We start from the raw sequence: 22,389 nt of genomic DNA on the forward strand, positions 1-22,389 counted from the left end.
TGCATGGGGAATAAGAGCTTAGGAAAGGGGAAGGGATGCTGCTTTCTCTACTAATTTTGGTAAACATTCCCAAATCAAAGTACAGTGTGTTACCATCCCTGCTTAGTGCATTTTGTATGCTTTAGAACTCATCTGAAATCTGGCTCCTGCCGCGTAAGCACAGTTGCTCTCCATGAACTAGGTTAACATTTCAAACAACAACCAAACTGAAAGCCGGACTGGTAATACAGCTCTTATTCCTAAGCTACCCTTGTGGAAGATCATCTTTTAAGAAGGACATCTGTTAGCTCTGTAACCAGTAATACTGTTTTCCAATTCGTCTGGCCCATCTAGGAGGAGCCTTTGTCTCTTTGGAAGAGTTCTGATTTGCAGCTTAGTCCTTGGCTGCATCTATAAGTGCAACTTTTATTTAAGCCAGTAGCTTCATAAACATCTAAAAGAGGAATCTTAAGCAATTATTTCACCCCACTTTCAATAATACTTCTCTATGCAAACATTCTGTATTTTTTTGACTTTTTCTAGCTCCATGACACAGTAATTTTTTCACAACTATTTGGGTAAATCCCACCAACCTTATCAATTTTATCTTTAACTCAGATCTTACTCAAAAATAAAAATTATTTGTAATCACTTCGGGGTTAACACATATTTAACCTCTTCTTAAATTAAATTGTATTCTAGTCATGTATGGAATAATCTATGTCTTAGTCCCCTGTTCCATTAATCTATGAATTTGAAGCAGCCCTATGTGACCTGCAATCAAAAAGTGATGTTTGATGGATATTCTTAGCATTCTGTCTTTTTTTTTTCCCATCCAGGTTAGAAAATGGCCTTTAAAACCCTTGTTTATTTTCTAGCACTGTAAAAGAATTCTATAAAGCAATTTCAGGTTCTAAATTATTATTAAGAACTTTTGAATAGGTTATTTAAAAGTTTGTTTTATTAACTTGGCCCTGGTCATAAAACTCATTAATATTAATGACTAGGCTAGAGAGTCATGTAGCCTCTCTAATCATCAACAGATAGAAAATGTTAAACCAAATTGTGTGGCGTTATTATGTTATGAGTCATTCTAGGCAAAGGCCACATAGAACAAGCAGGAGCTGAATGGTCCAGTTTTAATGTTTCTGATTCGAACCTTGTGTGGCTTCTTATTTCATTATGTAGATAAACTAGAGTTTTAAAACTGACATGCAAACAAAATTCTTATAGACTCCACATGAATATCTGATTCCTTCAAATGAAATACTTGAAACAAATCATTCAAGAAGGCATTTTTTTATTATAACTTTTAGGGAAGAAAAAAAACTTGGGCACAGCTTACTTTTTTTAAAATACCAGTTTTAAAATCACATTTTCATTCTCTCGAAAGAGTTTCCATGACATAAGACCTTACTATCATTTGAAAATTTGTATAAATATGAGCTGCCAAGTGATGTATTGTGTTTATTCCACATAGATGAACAGCCTCTCCAGCTGTCACCACCCTTTCCTGTAAAACAGCAGTACATCAAATGGGAGTGAAGAGGGCCTGAAATCTCCACGTTGAGATGAGTAACCATGCTGTATTCAGTACAGCTGATTTTACATACTTCTGCTTACATATAAGTAGCAGGTCCTTTTAAACTGGTAGTAGTTAACGGAAGGTGGAATGTGGATGCTTATTAGGTCATGTTTGGTAAGTAGAACTAATAATTTGAGACATGTGTGCGCAAGGGCAGTTGGCCAGCTTGTTCTGCAAAGGCCCAAGTAGTAAATATTTTTAAAAGCTTTTAGCCCATGCAACTCCACTGTTGTAACCCAAAAGCAGCTCCAGACAGTACATAAACAAATGAATGTGGCTGTGTTCCAATAACCTTTATTGATAAATAAAGCCAGATTTAGCCTGTGGATTAGAGTTTACCAGCCTTTGGTCAGCATTCATTTGAATTTGTCACTTTCTACTCCTCTCTAATCTACTGGGGTTGGCTTCTCCCTTCCAGTCCTCCAGAAATACTTCTGCCAGTGTCAGTAACATTCTCCTTATCACTGAATCTAAAATAAAAACTTAGCAGTCCTGGTCTCCTTTGGTTTTGGGGAGCCATTGACACTTGAATCAGTCTTTCCTTCCTAAACCTCTTCCTTCAGGGTCCATGATAGCACTTTTCCAAGGCAGTCTTCATGTTTTCTTTTTTATGGCCTATTCCTTGAACACTGGTGTGCACTTGGGATCTGTTTAAAATTTATATTGTTTTCCAAATAGGCAAATCTATAAACACAGAGAATGGACTGTTGGTTGCCTGGGACTGGGGGGACAAGGGGTTAGGAAGGTTGGTAAATGATAGCTGAAGGGCATACAATTTGTTTTGGGAGTGAATGCTCTAAAATTACTTGTGGTGATAGTGCAACTCTGAGTATACTAAAAACCATTTAATGATAGACACTTTAATGCGTGAGTTGTATGGTGTATGATCATTTCCATAAGGCTGTCAGAAAGCTTATTATTCTCCCTAAATTGAAAATTGAGCCCACATCCCACCCTTTATTCAAGTACCATAGTACAGGCTAAACTGTCTATTTTGAATTCATAGTAGTAGGCCCCAGACACTACACTTTAAGTGTAAAATGAATATCTTACTTATGTGCTCCAGATGTACTCAGGATTACAGAAAAATATCAACTTGTTAGAACGATTTCATTTTTAGAATATGCATTATTAGTTCATTTGATGACTCCAAGAGGAGGAATTGGCAAATTATAACCAAGTAATTAGGTTAGCAGGGAACTAATGTAAATGGGAAAATGAACTCAGTCTTCATCTGTCACCATTACAAGTTAAAAATTTGTAATGGAACAACATGATTACAAGTTAACAATTTCTTATAGCAATCACTGCCTTTGATTAACCCCATAATCAAATTAGTTAATGTACCTGCCTGTCTTTAGGGTGTTGGGTCCACATTTGTTGAGGGTGAAATTGATTGTTTCCTATCATTATACTGCAGGTTAACAGTGCATTTTCACATGCCCCTGACATGATAAATTCAGTGCCCTTCATAATGTGAAGCAAATGTTGAGCTTAGCCTTTTTCTTTTGCAGAAACAGAGCTTCCAGTTAGCTGATAAGAAGTGTCAATTTTAACTACATTGTGAAATTAATACTCATGTAGGTACACATATTGGTTTTCTTTCCCTTGAAGACTGACATGACAGCCCAAGATGGAAAAACATTAAACCAACATATGTTTTTAATTGCTTTTTTCGTAACACTATGAATTACATTACATTGTTTAATTTAGGATGCAAAATACATAGTAGCTCTTGAAAGTACCCACGCACCATCCAATTTTCTGTCTGAATACAGTAAAGTGATTCTCATGAACAAAGGAGAAACCCAAACTTGGGCATTGAGCTTATAGTCTAAGACTACACACTGGAAACATGATTTCAATTTGTAGTTTACCCAGAATCCCTCAGCTAGGCTACTAACACATGTTTTGAGAAGTTAAGTAATGCAGCTATTTCTAAATTTGTAATGATAATGCTTCAGTAATCAGATAAGTACCTGTAATTAGAATAAAGTATAATTTTCAGAAAAAGATGGCATCACCTATAATATTTATTACAAGAGAAAAAAGCTCCATTTTTTAGCTATCATAATTTCTCACTATATTTAAAGAGCTTCATGTAATCATATTCAAAACCTCTTATCTTACTGATTATATTCAGCAACCATAGCTAAATATTTCAGTACCAAAGCTGAAAATCATAATGACATAGCAGCATACACATAATAAATTATAGTTAATGAATACTCTAGGAGGTGCATTTTGATTGGCTCCAAGTTTGTGATCTGTTCATGCATAGCACATTGTTAATTTTTAAAAGGACAGAAAATATATTGGTGATACGACTGCCAAGCACATTGTTTTGTCTACATAAGAATAATCTTTTAACCAGAATGAAAAGAGCATACTCAGATAATGGAGTACATGTCCTAACAGCTTAAGCATATATCCCTGATTAAACATTCAGCAGCAGTATTTCATTCACAGTTTTATACAATTTTTATATTTAATAAAGATCTCTCACCAAAAAAAAAAATTTTCGTTATGTTGACAGCCACAACTATGTGTTTAGCTAAGTATGTACAAAACTTCAGATCTTCAGCTTTTACAAGTTCAAGACAGGGACCTTCAAGTATGAGAAGCCGTTTTTCAAGCTAACTAGGGGATAAATCCTTAAGAGTTTAATTATTGTACTCCTTAGCCCATGTATCTACTGAGTGAATGAGAGTTCTAAGACCTGTAAAAGAACTGTTATCATTTGGGCAAGTGCTATAGCATAATTTGAAAGCATCGTCACCTGTTAGATAAAATCCCTTTGATCCGATACTCTCCGTATGTAACATTTCCCCCCAGTGCAGTGAGAGGGAACATACTTAAATTTAGCAACCTCCCCTTCTTAAAATTGAGCTCAATAGACATTACGTTATTAAGTACTATGATCAAGTACCGTACCAGGCTAAATTTTAGACTACAATAAGGGAAATAAAGGCCAGCTCCTGTCCTTGAAGAGCCTACCATCAGTGGTACAGATTTAAGTAAATCCATACAGTATAGTCGGAACGGCAAAGTTAGAAATGTGCATTGGATGGTACAGTGTCAACTGAACTGAGTATTAAAGGATTGAGCTGAGTGAAATCGCTGATATGTGTGATAGCACACACACAGGCACACACAAGAGCAACTGGCATAGAGATTACTCGGAGAACACAGGGAATGACATAAACAAAGACTGGAAGGCCAGTATGCTGCTCCTGGTGCGTTCAGTGCTTTAGGAAGATGCTAGGCGACAGGGCTGTGGGTGGAATCCTGGGCCAGGTTTTGAAAGTCTCGAAGGCCATGCTAATGAGCTTGACATTTGCTTTTGCTGTTTGTACTCTGCCCGTATTATTAAACAGATAAACATTTTGTCCAACTGTACTTTTCAAAGACTGAAAAAAAGACAAGTTATAATTTGGTTGACTTGACCCTGGGAAAATGGCTTTTGTGGCCTGCGTTCCATGTATTTGTTGCAGTTGTCCTTTTATAAGGTCTGTCAAACTTTTATTTTTATTTATTTATTTTTGTCTTTTTGCCTTTTCTAGGGCTGCACCCATAGCACATGGAGGTTCCCGGGCTAGGGGTCTAATCAGAGCTGTAGCTGCCAGGCACAGCTCACGGCAACGCTGGATCCTTAACCCACTGAGTGAGGCCAGGGATCGAACCCTCAACCTCATGGTTTCTAGTCAGATACGTTAACCACTGAGCCACAATAGGAACTCCTGAGTTCTGTCAAACTTTTAATGTAAGCTCAGCATTTTCAGTTAGCCCACAGCCCTCCTCAGACATCAGGGCCAATGCCCATGAGGTTCTGGAGCCCGCCAAACTGGACAGTATTTTAATGAAGAGCCTTTAGAATCACAGGCCTGGAGGGAGCAACAGAAATCAACTGTACATTCAGGTGAAAGTAGTAATTTTCTGGCTCTGTTTCTCTGTATGCCGTAGAATATTCATTGGGCTAACATTGTTTGTAATTAGAATTGTAAACATGGCAATTATGTTAACTTTGTGAAATTTTCACAGTAGCTTTTTAAGAAAATTAATGTAACTAAGATAAAGTGAGTTGCTTATGTTCTGCTTGGAAAATTTTTGAGAAATTTATGACTTTAACTTCACATTTTACATTTCTTACTTCGCACGTCATTCACCCTATTTATCAAACTCTCTACCCTCATCAAAGTTTGTATGTATTTCTGTGTATAGTGAGTTAGAGAAAGGAAGTCATTATGCAAATTCATGGGGAGAAATTTTTTCTGTAAATTAGTTTGACATGCAGGTGAAAGTTCTGCTTTATCTTGAGTTACCGTAATAATGCAGTGGAAAGAACAGTGACTAGTCCCACTGCTGTAAATACTTTATATGAGTTAATTCATCTTTGTGAAACTAGTTTTCTCATCTATTAAATAAGAGGGTTGAACTAGGATATTGCTAAAAGCTCTTGCTTACTGATTTTCTGGTTCTCTTACTACCTCAGTCCCCCAATTTACTTTGCTTATACAAACGTGCCTTTCAACATCCTTGATTCATAGAATGGAAAGGAACCTTGGAAGATTGTATAGTTGAACCACCTCATGGAAAACTGGAAATTTGCTCTTTCCTTCACCTAGAATGTTTTGCTTGTACCTTCTCAAGCTGGCATCCTCTCAATCACAGCTGGTTATAACATCTGTTACCCCTTTTGTTGCCAGGATTAATCCCATCTGTCTGACAATGGGCAGTGAATACCTTCTTTCTCACTGTTCCGTGTACATCCTTCCTACAGTTGGAAGCTTAGCAATATAGGGCAACCTGCCTACCTAGAGAAGGATCTTTCTTTGGTTAAAAGTATACTCCTTCCTATTGCTTATTTGTCTTTGTATCAGTACTGTTAAAATGTTTGTTGAGTAGCTGAGTATTATGGGTGGCAGAAATGGTTTTTGTTTTATAAACCCATTCACTAGAACTTCAAATATTGCTTAAATTTTATCTCTATCCTTCTTTTCTATAACTGAAAGGAGAAAACTTCCTATTTAAGTACCTAACAAATTGTTTTTAGGTTTACTAGGACAAGAGATTATTAGTTTTTCTTTTACTGAAATCTTGTACTCCTGATTTTTAGATGAAAAGATAATTGTATGATTTCTACTTCTGATATCCACCTTAATTTTAAAAGCTAAGCAATTTAAGTTTGGTTTACATTTCTTATCTAGTCTATATCTGTATTATTTAGAGGTTATTTCTGCGTAGGTAATTTGTAAAGAGGCTAATGCATTTCTCTCTTGGAAAATGTATATATGTTCCTAATTTCTAACTAATGGGAATGCAAGCGGTATTTTTACTGTCAGCTTTCATCAAGTTAGACTCTCTGAAGACCTTACTAAATTCTATTTCCATGGGAATTTTGCTAATGGGTGTGTGCAACATTATCCAAGTACTGGTAGATAGGAGTACAAATTAAAAAGAAATGGGTGAACAAATACATCTTTCTTCTAACAAATTGGCAGAATGTTAGTCTTTACACTTTGATTTTATCTTTGCTGTATTTTCAGATAGAGTACAGAAAATCTAAGTTTGGTATTAATGCATGAGACCAGCTTAGACAATACAAAAAAATGAATTTCCTAAATCTATTCTTGGTTGTAATCTTATATGTATCAAGGTAGAAGAAAGAGAGTAAACCTTCTAGTCTCTGTATGTTTAGTTAACAGTATTAGTGACTTTAATGGGTTTTGCTAGAAAACAGAAGAGTAATGGCAGTGCCACCCAGTTTTATTGCCCCGTACCAACTTACGAAATTATTTTGATTCATGTAATAGGTACTGTACATTTCCACATGCCATGCAGAAGACCTTCGTGAACCTGGTTACTCATCACCTACCCGAAATAACGGAGTTCGATGGTGGTGAGCCCCAGGCTACCCTGTCTTCTCATACTACATTCTTTCCCTGGGCAAACTCATTCGCTTTTAAATAGCAATATTTCAGTAACTCCTAAATGTATATATCTTACCTAAATTCCTTTTCTGGCTTTACAAATTTATTTCACATATTTTCAAGGAAATCTCACAGACATGTCAAGCTAATTGTGTCTGAAACTGCACTTTCTCTCTTCAGGTCTGCTCCTCTAGAGTTTCCTATCTCAGCTGCATCCAGCAGTTTCTCTTGTCAGAAACCAGAGAGTCATATTTTTTTTTTTTTTTCGTTTTAGGGATGCACCTGCGAATTATGAAAGTTCCCAGGCTAGGGATCAGATCAGAGCTTCAGCTGCCGGCCTACGCCACAGCCACAGCAACACAGGATCCAAGCCACATCTGTGACCTACACCGCTGGTCACAGCAACGCTAGATCCTTAACCCACTGAGCAAGGCCAGGGGTTGAACCCACATCCTTATGGGCATTAGTCACGTTTGTTACCGCTGAGCCACAATGGGAACTCCATCAGAGAGTCATTCTTGACTCCTCTTCTTCCTTCACTTCCTTTTGCAACTCAAATCTGTCACTAAATGCTGTCTCTTCTACCTTTAAACCATTTTTCATGTTTTTTCACTTTTCTCTTTCACCGTTGCCATCACATCAGGTCACTATCTTTTGCTTAGAGTAATACAGTTGTCACCTTCTAACTGGTTTCTGTACATTCACTTTGTTCAGCTCTAATCCATTTACAAATAAAAGCCAAAGTGTGTTGTTAATATGTAAATATATCATTCTTAAAACTCTCCAGTGCCTTTCTATGACTCTTAAAGATCTTCTCTTCTGTCTGTCCCAGCAGGGATGATGGAGCCTATATTAGTTTGCTAGGGCTGTCATAACAAAGTACCATAAACCGAGTGGCTTAAATAACAGAAATTTATTTCCTCATGGTTCTAGAGGTTAGAAGTTTGAGATCAAGGGGTCAGCAGGATTGGTTTCTTCTGAGGCCTCCCTCCTTGGCTTGTGATGGCTGTCTTCCTCCAGTGTCTTCCTGTGGCCTTTCCTTTGTGTAACCTAATTTCTTATAAGGACAGCAGTCATATTGGCTTAGGCCCCACCTCATGACCTCATTTTTCCTTGGTTATCTCTGAAAAGATCCTGTCTCCAAATACACTTACAGTAGAGGTACTAGGAGGGAGGTTAGGATTTCAACATGAATTTGGAAAGAGACAGCTTAGTGCATAACAGGGCCTGCGCTGATTGTTGAAGGAATAAGCATGCACAAAATGCACAACTCTGGGTAACATCTTTATACTCCAAAGATATGGGCTTGTCTCCTCCACCATCTTTTCATCAAAACCTTAACTGCTTTATGTCAACACACTGCCTTACATAGATGTAGAAAGGGTGCTATAAAAAATGGTGTGCAAGTATCTGTTTGAGTTTCTGTTTTCATCTCTTTCGGGTATATACTCAGCAGTGGAATTGCTGGGTCACGTGGTAATTAATGATTAACTATTTCAGAGACTGTCCGTGTTTTCTGCATCTGCTGCACCATTTTACATTCCCACTAACAATGTATAAGGATTTCAATTTCTCTACATCCTCACCAACACTTGTTTCATTCCCCAGTTAAAAATCAATTATGTACACTGACGCACACGCATGTATTTTCTTCCTAATAGGTGTGAAGTGGTTATCTCATTGTAGTTTTGATTTGCATCTCCCTAATAACAAACGATGTTGAGCATCTTTTCATGTGCTTACTTGCCACTTGTGTATCTTGTCTGAAGAAATGTCTTTTTCAGTCCTTTGCCTGTATTTTAATTGGATTTGTCTTTTTTTTATTGATTATAGGAGTTCTTATTTACATTCTGAGTGTCATACTCTTGTTAGATAATGATCCACAAATATTTTCTCCCATTCTGTGGGGGTTTTTTTTACTCCTTCACTTACTTTAATTCTTCTTTTTTATTATTATTTGTTTTTTTTGTTTGTTTTGTTTTTTGTTTTTTTTTTTTTTTTGCTTTTTAGGACCAAACCCACATCATATGGAAGTTTCCAGGCTAGGGGTCGAATTGGAGCTACAGCTGCCACAGCAATGAGGAATCTGAGCCACGTCTGCAACCTACGTCACAGCTCACGGCAATGCCAGATCCCCAACCCGCTAAGCGAGGCCAGGGGTCAAACCCGCCTCCTCACAGATACTAGTCGTTTCCTCTGAGCCATGATGGGAACTCCCTCCACTTCTTTTAAATCTTAACTCACATATCAGCATCTCAGTGAGACCATTTTTGACCACCTGACTTTGAATCTCTACCTACCTAGCCCCAAACACACATTCCCTCCCCAGCTTTATTTTTATTCCTAGTACTTATCACCAACAGACATTTCTATATGTATGTTGTGTCTGAGGATGATGATTTTTTTATTTCTTGTTTATTGTCTTCTTCAACTAGAATGTGGGGGATTTTTGTCTCTGTTGCTTATTTCTGTATGTAGCACCTAGAACAGACCTTGTAGGCATTTAATAAAAATTTATTGGATAAAAATCATTGAATTGGGATTTCCCATAGTGGGGCGGTGGAAACAAATCCAACTAGGAACCATGAGGTTGCAGGTTCGATCCCTGGCCTTGCTCGGTGGGTCAAGGATCTGGCATTGCTGTAAGCTGTGCTGTAGGCAGGCAGCTGTAGCTCCGATTTGACCCCTAGCCTGGGAACCTCCATATGCTGCGAGTGCGGCCCTAAAAACAAAAACAAACAAAAAAAATCATTGAATCAATTTAACATATAACAATGACATCCTTTTTTAAAAAAAAATCGGGGAAATATAGGACAATGAGTTAAAAAATATACATATATCCTTTTACCCACTACCAAGATCAAGAAATAAATAATAATTAAGAATAAAAAGAAGAAATAAGAAGCCTCTCTTAAAAGGCCTCCTCCCAATTACTGCCTCCTCTCTCCAGCCACCCAGAAGTGATCAGCATTCTGTTACTTCCGGTATTATTTTTGTTGCCTCGCTTTATAGTTTTACCACCTAAACATTTGTCTCAACATTATTTTGTTGGAGTCATACATGATATTATTGTATTTGGTTGTAGTTTCTTGTCATTCTGTATGACATTCTGCTGTGTTACTGTACTACAATTTATTTATATTGTCTTTTGTCGAAAGAAATTTTGGTTCCTTACATTTTGGGTTCTTTTGAGTCACAGTGCTGTCAATATTCTTTTACCTATCTCATGGTGCCCAAATGTGTACATTTCTGTTGAGCTCAGTTTGAATACTGAGGAGTCAGTTTCTGGGTCATAGGGTGTGTATATATTCAGCTTTAGTAAATAATGCTGAACACGCTTCTAGAGTAGTTATATAAATTTTCACCTCTTCCAGCATATTTTTTCATTTGATTTTGTCTGTTTGGACATCCTCTTCTGAGAAGTACCTATTCAAGCCCCTTGTCTTTTTTTGAAAAATTAGATCAAGCCTATCAGTCTAGAGCACTCATGTGCAACCTGGATGCACCCCTCTCAGATGAGGAAACTGCCAGGAAATTTATGAAGAGACGGGCTGTCCCTAATTATTTTTCCTCTACCCCCACCTCAAGCCTTACATTCCACCACCTGCCTGGCTTCCAGATCATGCGCATTGGCTCGACTCCCTTCTAACAGTCAAATCTGACATCTAAAGGTCTGCTGAGTGTTTCCTCTTTCTCTTCAGCCAAACACTACTACCCTGGTGGCTTTTTTTTTTTTTTTAATTGCATTATAATTAGCATAACATTGTATTAGTTTTAGGTGTACAGCATAATGATTCGAACCTTCCATACATCATCTGAGGAGTGAACAATGACGTTATAATGGTTTGATAAGCAAATCTGTGACTTTCTAGTTATATTTTGGAGAAAAGCTAAGGGTGTATTTTCCTCCTAAAAATGCTATAGTCCAGGAAAGATTTTGGCCAGGCCTATTCCTAATATTCTTGGGACCTTGAAGAAAGAGTGAAAATGGAGACCATGGTCCATTCTAAATTTAAAGTTGTAAATAAAGCTACCAAACTGCTAAATAAAATATAATCTGTACCTTTTTTTTTTTTTTTTGGATAAGATGCCTTTATAAAGTCCTAGAAGGCCAGATTTGAATTTACAATTCTTGGACTCTCTGGGGCTCCATGTCAGAACATGACGATCTGGGGAGTTGGCTCCTGGCCAGCCCTCCTTTCCTTTTTACCTTACACGTGTAAGTTCCATCCTCACTCCCCTAAAAAACTAAAGAACAACCTCCCTTGGCCACCTCTTGGGTAAACATAGATTCTCAAGATCTAGGATACTCTCTGTACTCGTAGATATGAAGCACTTCTAACCACGCCCATATTCCTCCATGCTCTTTGGTCTTCTCTAAGCCATTGTGAGTTGAATGCTAAATGCTAATGATAATATAATAGCTACCAGTCATTATGCTAAACAGAGGAAACTTTATGTCAAGTATTAGCGTTTTTCCTTTTTAGGGCTAAATCAGTAAAACCAGACCATAAATTTAGTTGACCTTCGAACAACACAGATTTGAACTTCATGGGTCCACTTACACATGGATTTTTTTCATGGTTGGTTGAATCCACAGAATCAGAACCACACATCTGGAGGGGCAGGTATGGGACTTGAGCATCTGCAAAATTTAGTATCCACAGCAGGTCCTGGATCCAATCTCCCGCAGATACTGAGGGTCTACTGTTAGGAATGTATGTTTCTATATGTTTGTGTGTGTGTGTGTGTGTGTGTGTGTGTGTGTGTGTGTGTGTGTGTGGATAGATAGGTAGATAGGCAAAATAAACATACATACCTATATATACACAGACAGTCATGTACACACACATTATTTTAGCTATTGTTATTTATTTATTTATTGTCTTTTTTAGGGCCACACCCACAGCAAATGGGGGTTCCCAGGCTAGGGGTCTAATCAGAGCTATAGCTGCCAGCCTGCACCATAGCCTCAGCAATACCAGATCCACATCTGCGACCTACACCACAGCTCACAGTAACACTGGATCCTTAACCCACTGAGCGAGGCCAAGGATCAAACCCGCAACCTCATGGTTCCTAGTCCTATTCGTTTCCCCTGTGCCATGACGGGAACTCCTAGCTATTGTTATTTTAAGAAGTTTTTTTTTTTTAATTTTCCTTCCTTCCCTTTCCTCGGTGTAACATTTTAGGAAACGCTACCTTGAAAGGGAGCAAAGCAAAATACAGGAAACAAGAGCCTAGCATGGCTGCTACCTCAGGAGGTGCAGCACATCAGTTGTTCACATACTGACTCTGTCTTCAGTCTTTCCTAACTTTTGGCTTGGGGGTTAAAGTAATGAACTTGCATTGCTTTTCCCTTTAACTGCTGGGAGGAATCATTGCACTGCTAGATAATGCTGGGGCAACCTTTGGAAGTTTCATAATAAATGCCACTTAACCAACTGATGTTTCTAGTAAAGTTTGAAAAATTCATAGTTTATTATTCGTCAAGGATGAAGCTTTAAAGCTCATATGCCTCTTTTTTCACTTTAAAGCTTAAATACTTGCGTGGGTATATAAGAGAACAAGAAATGACCCTATCTGCTTAGGCTTCATGAAAAGGGAGGTACCATTTCTGAGCATAGCCCCATTGACTGTCCTAAAGTTAGCTGGAGATAACTTGCTTTTGAAAATGTTGCTTTTGTAAAAAGAAGTGGAACTCATTAAAACAGATAAAACAAAGAAAGAAGTGAACATAGAAACTGAGAAAATACAATGTTGGAAATGACCACACACAGGTACATTTGCAACAGTATTCCACTTCTTCAATTCCTGGTGCCAGTTTGATGTCATGTGGGCATGACATGTGGTCAGAGCAGGTAACACATTCTTGACATTCTCTGTTAACTTTGACTTCCCAAAGTTACCTTGAATAAAATAAATATGTTTGAACAATCCTCAGAAACTAGTTTAAGTGTCTCCTCAGTTTACAGAGCCTACCAAAAGCAGGTTGGAGTGGGTTGATATACAATCATGCATATTCATACAATATTTTTTAGCATCTGTAGCATCTGGAAAGATTTCTCTGTTGCATGTGAGGTGAAAGGACAGAGCATGTTTAAGTCCGAGCTTTAAAGCAGTTGTGTTAATTGTTAACTTTTGCTGAGTCTGTACATTTAGAAAGGTAACAATCGCAGCATGTTAAGATCATAACTGTTAGATTAATGCTTGGAGGGGGGAACTGTGCTGATGTGAAGCATTAAGGGCTGGATGAGTTCAGCCAGATATGCTGCCTCCAGTGTATTTGTGTAATGCTATTTACTAGATTTCAAATGGACTGCTGAGAAAGACGAAATAGAATCTCATGTATTATCTCTGTCTTGAAAAAAAAAAAAAGATAATGAAATTGTTCTCTTGTTGGCATATATTTTATTAACCTTTGTGGAATCAACTTAAAGAACAGATACCCCTATAGAGTTGAAACCTTTTGCTAAAGTGGAGTGTTAGTAAATGCATTCGTGAGTTCTAGGTGCAGTAGAAGAGGTAGGTACCTTTTTTTTTTTTTCAAACCAAAGAATAATATGGCATATTCTAGGGCTACCTAGAGAGAAAAAAATGCAAGGTAAAAATGCAACTAAATTTCTTTCTTTTCTTTACAGAGCCTGGAGAAAGTTCTTCTGGAATTCAGTCATAAGGAATTATTTGATTTCTATAACAAGGTCTGTATTTTTTTAAATAATTTCTAATATGTGGGGGTTTTCCACAATATTTCCCTCATTTTATGAATCCTTTTTTTTTTTTTTTTCCCACTTTTTAGTGCTGCACACACGGCATATATAAGTTCCCAAGCTGGGGTCAAATCAGAACTGTGGCCACTGGCCTCCACCACAGCAATGTGGGGTCAGGTCCGAGCTGTGTCTGCAACCTACACCACAGCTCATGGCAATGCTGGATTCCCAACCCACTGAGCGAGGCCAGGGATCGAACCTGCATCCTCATAAATACTAGTCAGATTCATTTCTGCTGAGCAGCGGAACTCCCTGAATTCTTTTTTTTTTTTTTTTTTTTTTTTGTCTTTTCGCCATTTCTAGGGCCGCTTCTGCGGCATATGAAGGTTCCCAGGCTAGGGGTCGAATCGGAGCTGTAGGCACCAGCCTACACAGAGCCACAGCAACACGGGATCTGAGCTGCGTCTGCAACCTACGCTACAGCTCATGGCAACGCCGGATCCTTAACCCACTGAGCAAGGCCAGGGATTGAACCCGCAACCTCATGGTTCCTAGTCGGATTCGTTAACCAGTGAGCCACGATGGGAACTCCCTGAATTCTTATTTTTAAATGCACTGTTGTGGAGCTAAGTTCTTTAAACTATCCTTGTAAACACCTTATGTTTCACAGTAGAAATCATTGCCAAGATGAGAATCTGACAAACTAAATGAGGAAGAAAATGGATATGATTTTAATTAAAGCAATAGGATTGTTGCTTTTTTAATTAATTAATTAATTAATTTGTCTTTTTAGGGCTGTACCTGTGGCATATGGAAGTTTCCAGGCTAGGGTTCAATCGGATCTATAACTGCCTGCCTGCGCCACAGCCACAGCAATGCCAGATCTGAACCTCATCTGTGGCCTATACCACAGGTCACCACAACACTGATTCTTAACCCACTGATTGAGGCCAGGGATCTGACTAGCATCCTCCTGGATACTAGTCGTGTTTGTTACTGCTGAGCCACAAGGGGAACTCCAGGATTGTTGCTTTAATGTAAAGCATCAACGCGTGGTATCTAGCCACACTGGCACTTTAGATAAGGTGATGTTAAATGTTTCAATTCCTGGGTCCAAGGGAAAAAGAAGATACCAGACCTTTAAAGATTTATCTTTAAGGATATTTCATGTTTCCTTTTAAGAACAGATTTTGTCATCCAGGGAAACATACTTCTCCCTCTAACCCCCACTATCCCGCCCTTTAAAAATCTTGTGTAGCGATCATTTAAAATCAAACAGCTGGGTGCATTTCAAACAGAATATTTAGAAATCTTTCTTTACAAATGTGAAAACTTAACAAGCTTGAATTTTAATATATTTGCATAAAAAGAAAATTTTTCTGAGTGGTATATTTATTGCTATGTGAGTGGCTTTAAAATGCATGGTTGCCACCACCATTTTTTCCTTCATTTACATGTTTCTAAACAACACTTCATATGAATTTCTCTCGCCTCACCAACTTTTTCTCTCTCCCTCTCTCTCTCTTTTTCTTCTTCTTTTTTTTTTTTTTTTTTTTTTTTTTTTGGTCTTTGTAAATAGCTAGAGACCATACAAGCACAGCTGGATTCCCTTACATGATGTTCTTGAAGACTGGTTTCTCTGTCACACTCCTGCCACCTCATTATTTTGCATTGAAGATAAACTGCCAGGTTGTGTTTTCTGAAGGATTCACTAGCTTTCTTCTTGTAAATTATACAGCTTACTGCTTTGTAGACAAATAACCGCCAAGGAAGATCACTGTTCTGAGTGCTCAGGTTCCAATATGCATTCTCTTGTTCTGAGAGCCAACAGCAAGTAATGGTTAAGAACACTTCTGCGTTAAAGAAAATAGCTGTGAATATCATGTGGTTATTACTGTCCTGTTTTTGTTTTATTGCCTGACCCGTTTATTTTTTACATACTTGATGATACTTGTAGGTATCAAGGAGGGTCCATGGATACAAAGTATACTGTATATTTTAAAACAGGGAACTTTAGTGATTACATTGATAAAAATAAGTAGCCACATGCAATTAAGTACATTATGATTTTTTTTCTTTAATACAGTGAGTATATTTTCTTGGGAAATAATACAGGGAGGACATTTTAAATAGAACTAGTACTAGCATATCATTCAGTTCCAGTGTGAGCATCTCTGTGCACTTTAGATTTTTCTCTACATTTAATGATTTAGTAACAGTTTGGGGGTTTGTGTGCTTTTCTTTGTACTGCAAATTAATAATGATTAATTATTAATTTCATAGCATGGGAGACAGATCCACATAATGAGTAAAAAATAATTGTAATGAGTGCCAAACAAATATCCTTAAAATTCTAAAACATACTTTTTACATTCTCTTTCTATGAATATGTTAATTAATTTCACTCAATAAGATTTTTTGTCTCAGAATTATTTGAACTGAAGTGCACAGCATTTTATTCTGTGGATGTATATAAATATGAGTATGGTTGCCTACAGAAAATAATATCACTTGAATTTTTATGAATGAAATGTCTGTACTACATTTTTTTTCTAGAGAGAAAGACAGACATGGTGGGAGAGGACAGGAGAGATAGGAGGGGAAGGGAGAGAGAAAATGAGAGAGAGAGAATAACAGAGATACAAATATGACTTCACATGAAAGAATTGGATTTCAGACATACCCTATAGTTAAACGGAGTCACTGAATTTAAGTCACATTTCTTATATGAGGTTTCTGAGTAATAGGAATGTTAAATGACTCCCAGATATATGTTCAGTATATGGAATGTATGCACTTACTTATTTTATATGTGCTTATATATTGTTGTTTAGAAGGCTTAGGAATTTGGATTATTTCAGAAAGTAAATATTACAGTGGCTGTCCATAGTTGGTAGACTTGAAAAGTTTTTAAACTCAAACTTCCACTGATAGGATATCTAGAAGACATGTTTAGAATGGGATTTGTTTCGATATGTAGCTGTGTGGTCCGTCTTAAATTTTTATATTCTGTTCTGCTGGTCCCCAGAGGTAACCACATGACCACTATAAACGTTTTGGTAAATACTCTTTCAGCTGATTTCTTATATACAAATAAACATGCCTCATTTCAAGTTGAATTTATTAGGCCTTCCTGACAGAGACCATATGGATAGACAGAAGTTTTCATTGGTTTAATGGCCAACTTAACTCCCAGTATAGATATCTAAATTAAATGTGACACTTCCAAGCAAAATTTCTTATTAAGTAGCTTAAAATAGTGATAAATTGTTTTCTCTCCATCAGTATAGTTCAGGAAAGTCTGACCAAAGGCATTGCAGAAAGGACCAGTAAGCAGTAGGTTTAATTCCAACTAAGAACATAATTATTCTTGAAATATAGTTTTTTTCTTTTCTTTCTTTTCTTTTTTTTTTTTTTTCTTTTTTTTCTTTTTAGGGCCGCACCTACAGCCTGTGGAGATTCCCAGGCTAGGAGGCCAGGGATGGAACCCACAACCTCAGATTTGTTTCTGCTGTGCCGTAGCAGGAACTCCCATCCTGAAATACATTTATTGTCAATAATTTTATTTCTTAAGGTATCACCATTGTTACAATACACAAGTCAAAAAAAAGTATCATTCCCAAGGATTATTAAATGTGTGTTACTTTTTCAGAGAAGTAAGATGGGTGGGGCAATAAGTGGGAACTGAAACCTATTCTCTTAGTACATTAACATGTATTGCAAGTTGCTTATCAAAAGGATTGAATAAAAATAAATTACTTGCTAGAAAGGAGCATTACAAATAATGTTTGCAATTCTTCTGTTAGAAAATATGATTGTTTTTAGTTAGGAAATACCAAAAAAAAAAAAAAAAACCGTGAAGGAATAACCTAAAATTGTAGAATCTCATCATCTAGAAATGGCCATTAATGACATTTTGGTAGATTTTATTGAAAGTTGTTTTTTGTTTTTTGTTTTTTCCATTCATATGTCTTTCTCCTTTTTTTCCTTCTTACATAACAAATTGGATTAATGCAATAAATATAGTTTCACACTTTGCTTTGCTTCTGTAACATTGTAACATAAGGATTTTTCTTGCCCTTATTGTATAAAACATAATTTTGACATATATTAAATTGTCCTTCATTTAAATGAGCTACTACACTTTATTTAGTCAACCAGTCTATTTTGGGGCATTTAGATTATTTCCAGTTTCTTAACATGCTAAAGAATACGCTGGGAATATCATTATAAATAAACCTAGACCGCATGTCTTATTTTATTAATATAGATTGCTAGAATTGGGATTATTATGCCAAAACTATGAAGATTTGCTTTCTATTTTTATTTCTAATGTGATTGTATTATAAAAATAAAATTGCCTATTTAAAAAAAAACAGTTAAGAAGTCTCTTTTGCTATCTCACTCCCCAGAAGCACCTCCCTAACTAGTCGGAAACATTTGTTTTGTATCTTTTCACATGCTTCATGTAAATTAAAATACCCTTGTCTGTGTATGTTTTTATCTGTGTGCATTTATTTTAAGGCTGTTTTGCATATTGATAAATTGTTTTCCCAAAGGTTCACATCAGTTTATACTTTCACCAACCATGAATGAGAATTCGCCTGCCCCAAGCCAACATCATCAGCCCCTTCCTCCTCCTGTTCATGTCATTCTTTTTAATCTGGGAATGGGTTTGGGGAAGAGTGTTGAGGGAGATTGAAGCATCGCTAATGCCTTGGGGTATGTTATGTTGATAATTCCGGACAGATTGAAGAGGAAGATCTCTTCTAAAATCTGCAAATTTGAAGTACGGTTGTACAGTATTTAGTGTAAGGGCATTGAAGTCAGACATTTATTTCCTTCACAAATATTCAGTGATGCCTATGGTTCCAGGAACTGTGTGTACACTAGGTACTATGCTAACAGTCATGAGCAAAACTAATATAGTTCCTGGCTTCTTGAAGTGTAATATATTATACAGTCAGTTAAAAAAACAACCAAAATGTGGAGTTCCTATTGTGATGCAGTCTGACTAGTATCCATCCATGAGGATGGGGGTTCAATTCTGCCATGAGCTGTGGTGTAGTTTGCAGACGTGGCTTGTGATGCAATCTGACTAGTGTCCATGAGAATGCGGGTTCAATCCTGCCAAGTCCCTGTGGCTGTGGTGTAGGCTGGCAGCTGTACCTCCAATTTAACCCCTAGCCTGGGAACTTCCATATGCTGCAAGTGCGGCTCCAAAAAGCAAAACAAAAGAAAAGAAAAAAGTGTAATAAATTGTGAAAAAATATGGAATGAAAAATAATTAGGTTCTCTTAGGAGAAAATAAAACGTAGGACCAATCTTAGAGGGGCCATCAAAGAAAGACTCTGAGGAAGTGGTATTTGAGCTGAGGGTCCTGTAGGATGAGTTGGGATGAAGCAATAGCAGAATGGAGTACAAAGCACTCTGGATAGAATGGCTCATGCAAAATTCCAGAGTCTGGAAAAGGCTTAGAACATTTCAGGAACCAAAGATCATTGTGGCCAGAGTGTTGTGAACAGGGAATAGTGAAGTGCTTTTCAGTTAGAGGTAGCCTGTCACGTCTACCAGCAAAATATATTGCAAATCTATCCCAAGGCCATTACCTTTTCCAAGCTACAGTCATCTTTGCCCCAGACTGCCCCACTTCCTCTACCCCCCCTTCAGTCCATTCTCTACATAGAGCTAATATTTTTTAAACATTATTCGTATGAATTATACCATCTCCCTGCTTCAGACCCTTCAAAGACTTCCCATTACACTTCAAATAAAATTTAAGTGTCTGCACCTTCAGGACAGACCAAAGAGTCATATTCTAGTTCTCCTGCTTTTTGTGTTACTAAATTTGCTAAAGCTCAGTTTCCTCATCTTTGCAATGGGAATAATAATAACCTGAATTACATGGGAGCATTCTGAAGATTAAATGAGATAATTTGTATTAAACATTTAGCATAATTACTAATTTGCAATAATAGCATTAGTGTTAGCTGTCATTTTCATAATCACTAAAGAAATGATTGGGCTTTCTGTTGAAATCATTCCAGAAAAGGTTTGGATTAAAGTCAAAATTGGAGAAAGCTTGCTATGAAGCCCTTTTACTTGAGTTTAGTTAGAGTTTATAAAAACTCATTTTATGGTAACTTAATTTGAGCTTAATGTCCATCTATCCCATTTTTCATTTTTAGTTATTTTTAATTTTTAAGTGTTTTTTTTTTTCTTTTTACGGCTGCACCTGCAATATATGCAAGTTCCCAGGTTAGGGGCTGAATCAGAGCTGCAGCTGTCAGCCTACACCACAGCCACAGCAAGTCCAGGTTCAAGCCATATCTGTGATCTACAGTGCACCCTATGGCCAGATCCTTAAACCACTGAGCAAAACCAGGGATCGAACCCACATCCTCATGGATACTGGTCAGATTCTTAACTCACTGAGCCACAATGGGAACTCCCTTAATTTTTTTTGTGTGGTGGAATCTCCCTTCATTTTTTATGAGCAAGGTAATAGATGTATTTTGAGATAGGACCAGAATCAGTAATACATTTTTTCTGTGATTGTATTTCTACATGGCTCTTCTTGCTCTGAAGGTTCTTTTTTTTTTTTTTTCTAACTTTATTTCATGTATTTTTATCTCTTTTTACTTTAGCAGTGGCTTCTATGTCTTATCTATCTATTGTACCAGGGATCTACAAGCCATGGCCTATGGGCCAAATCCAGCCTCCACTTGTTTTTCTAAAGTTTTATTGGAACACAGCTCTCGTGGACAGACTCCCAATCATCCCTGCCTTTTGAATGTGGGCAGCACCTCTGAACTTGCTTCTAACCAATCAGATGTGCAAATGTAATGGGACGTCACTCCTGTGACTGACTGTGTTACATTATGTAAAATTCTGTTCTGCCACCAAACTCACTCTAAACACTTCCTCTCTTCTTGGCAAAGAAGCAAGCTGCCATGTTGTAAGTGGGCTGTGGTTGGAACCACCAGGAAAGGAACTAGGGTGACCTCCAGGTGCTGAGGGCAACCAGTAGCCACCAGGAAACTGAGGCCCTGAGCCCTCAGCTCCCTGGTCACAAGGAAATAAATGTGAGAATGACCTGCGTGAGTTTGGAAGTGAATTCCTTCCCAGTCAAGCCTCCAGAGGAGAACGCAGTCCAGCTGACTGATTATAGCCTTGTGCGATCCTACATGAAGGACCCAGACTCCTGACCCATGGTGATTGTGAGATAATAAATGTTTGTTGATTTAAACTTCTTACTTTATAGTACTTTGTTATGTTGTAATATCTAAAACAATAGCCATGCTCTTTCTTTTAGTCATATAGTCTAGTCTGTGGCTGCTTTTGCACAGAGTTAAATGGTTGCAACAGAGAGCATATACCCAGAAAGCCTGAAATATTTACTGCCTGGCTCTTTACATGAAACATTTGCAGACTCATTCCTTACACGTGCTTTCCTAGGGCCTCCCTAGAGGAATATAGCAGTTGAGAGGGGATACATAAATCCATAAGATGGGTTTGGTGTATGTTTCTGTAGCATCCGTTTAAATTTTGCCAGCCACCTGGCCATCCAATTGGAAATTAGATTTTTCCATGCTCTGTGTCTACTGCAGCCATATGACTAGGTCTCACCTTTGAAATGTGAGTGGAAATTATATCCATCTTCACTTTCCTTTGCCCTTTCTGTGACTGAAACAAATTTGAAGCTAAGTCACCTTTTTTTTTTTGCTTTTTAGGGCCACACCTGCGGCATATGGAAGTTCCTGGGGTAGGGGTTGAATAGGAGCTGCAGCTTGCCGGCCTATGCCACACACAGCAACATGGGATCCAAGCTGTATCTGCAACCTACACCACAGCCACAGCAACGCTGGATCCTTAACCCACTGAGTGATACCAGGAATCAAACCCACATCCTCATGGATGCTAGTCAGGTTCATAACCCGCTGAGCCACAATGGGAACTAAAACTAAGTCAGCTTTGACCAGAGAAGGATAATAATCCCTTAAGGGGTAAAGAGCAACAAGATGGAAGGAAGTCCGGTCCGTGAATGTCCTCAGGCAGCAGTACTGCTGATATGACCTTGAAAAACTACTGCTTCCAGACCCTTACATGAGAAATAAAACATGTTTTTTAGTAACTATATTCGGTATCTTTTTAATACAGCAGCTTGTTCTGTACTCTAATATGG

The 22,389-nt window shown here is 37.6% G+C and overlaps 1 protein-coding gene across 20 annotated transcripts in view; it reads left to right on the forward strand.

Moving 5' to 3' along the window:
* Nucleotides 1–22,389, forward strand: part of COMMD10 (COMM domain containing 10) — a 236,814-nt gene that overhangs the window by 173,379 nt on the left and 41,046 nt on the right. For 14 of the 20 annotated variants that reach the window (XR_014836326.1, XR_014836334.1, XR_014836327.1 and 11 more), the window contains exon 6: nt 14,136–14,195. Coding sequence is in view for 4 of the 20 variants with exons in the window: in XM_021079259.2 (XP_020934918.2) it covers nt 14,136–14,195 (60 nt within the window). In the remaining 16 variants the exon portion in view is untranslated. 20 annotated transcript variants of the gene reach the window in all.

This window comes from Sus scrofa, chromosome 2, assembly GCF_054392235.1.
Source record: "Sus scrofa isolate SSC_HxYL_T2T_F1_AM1 chromosome 2, Sscrofa_HxYL_maternal_Yorkshire_Landrace_v2.0, whole genome shotgun sequence".
Taxonomy (NCBI): domain Eukaryota; kingdom Metazoa; phylum Chordata; class Mammalia; order Artiodactyla; family Suidae; genus Sus; species Sus scrofa.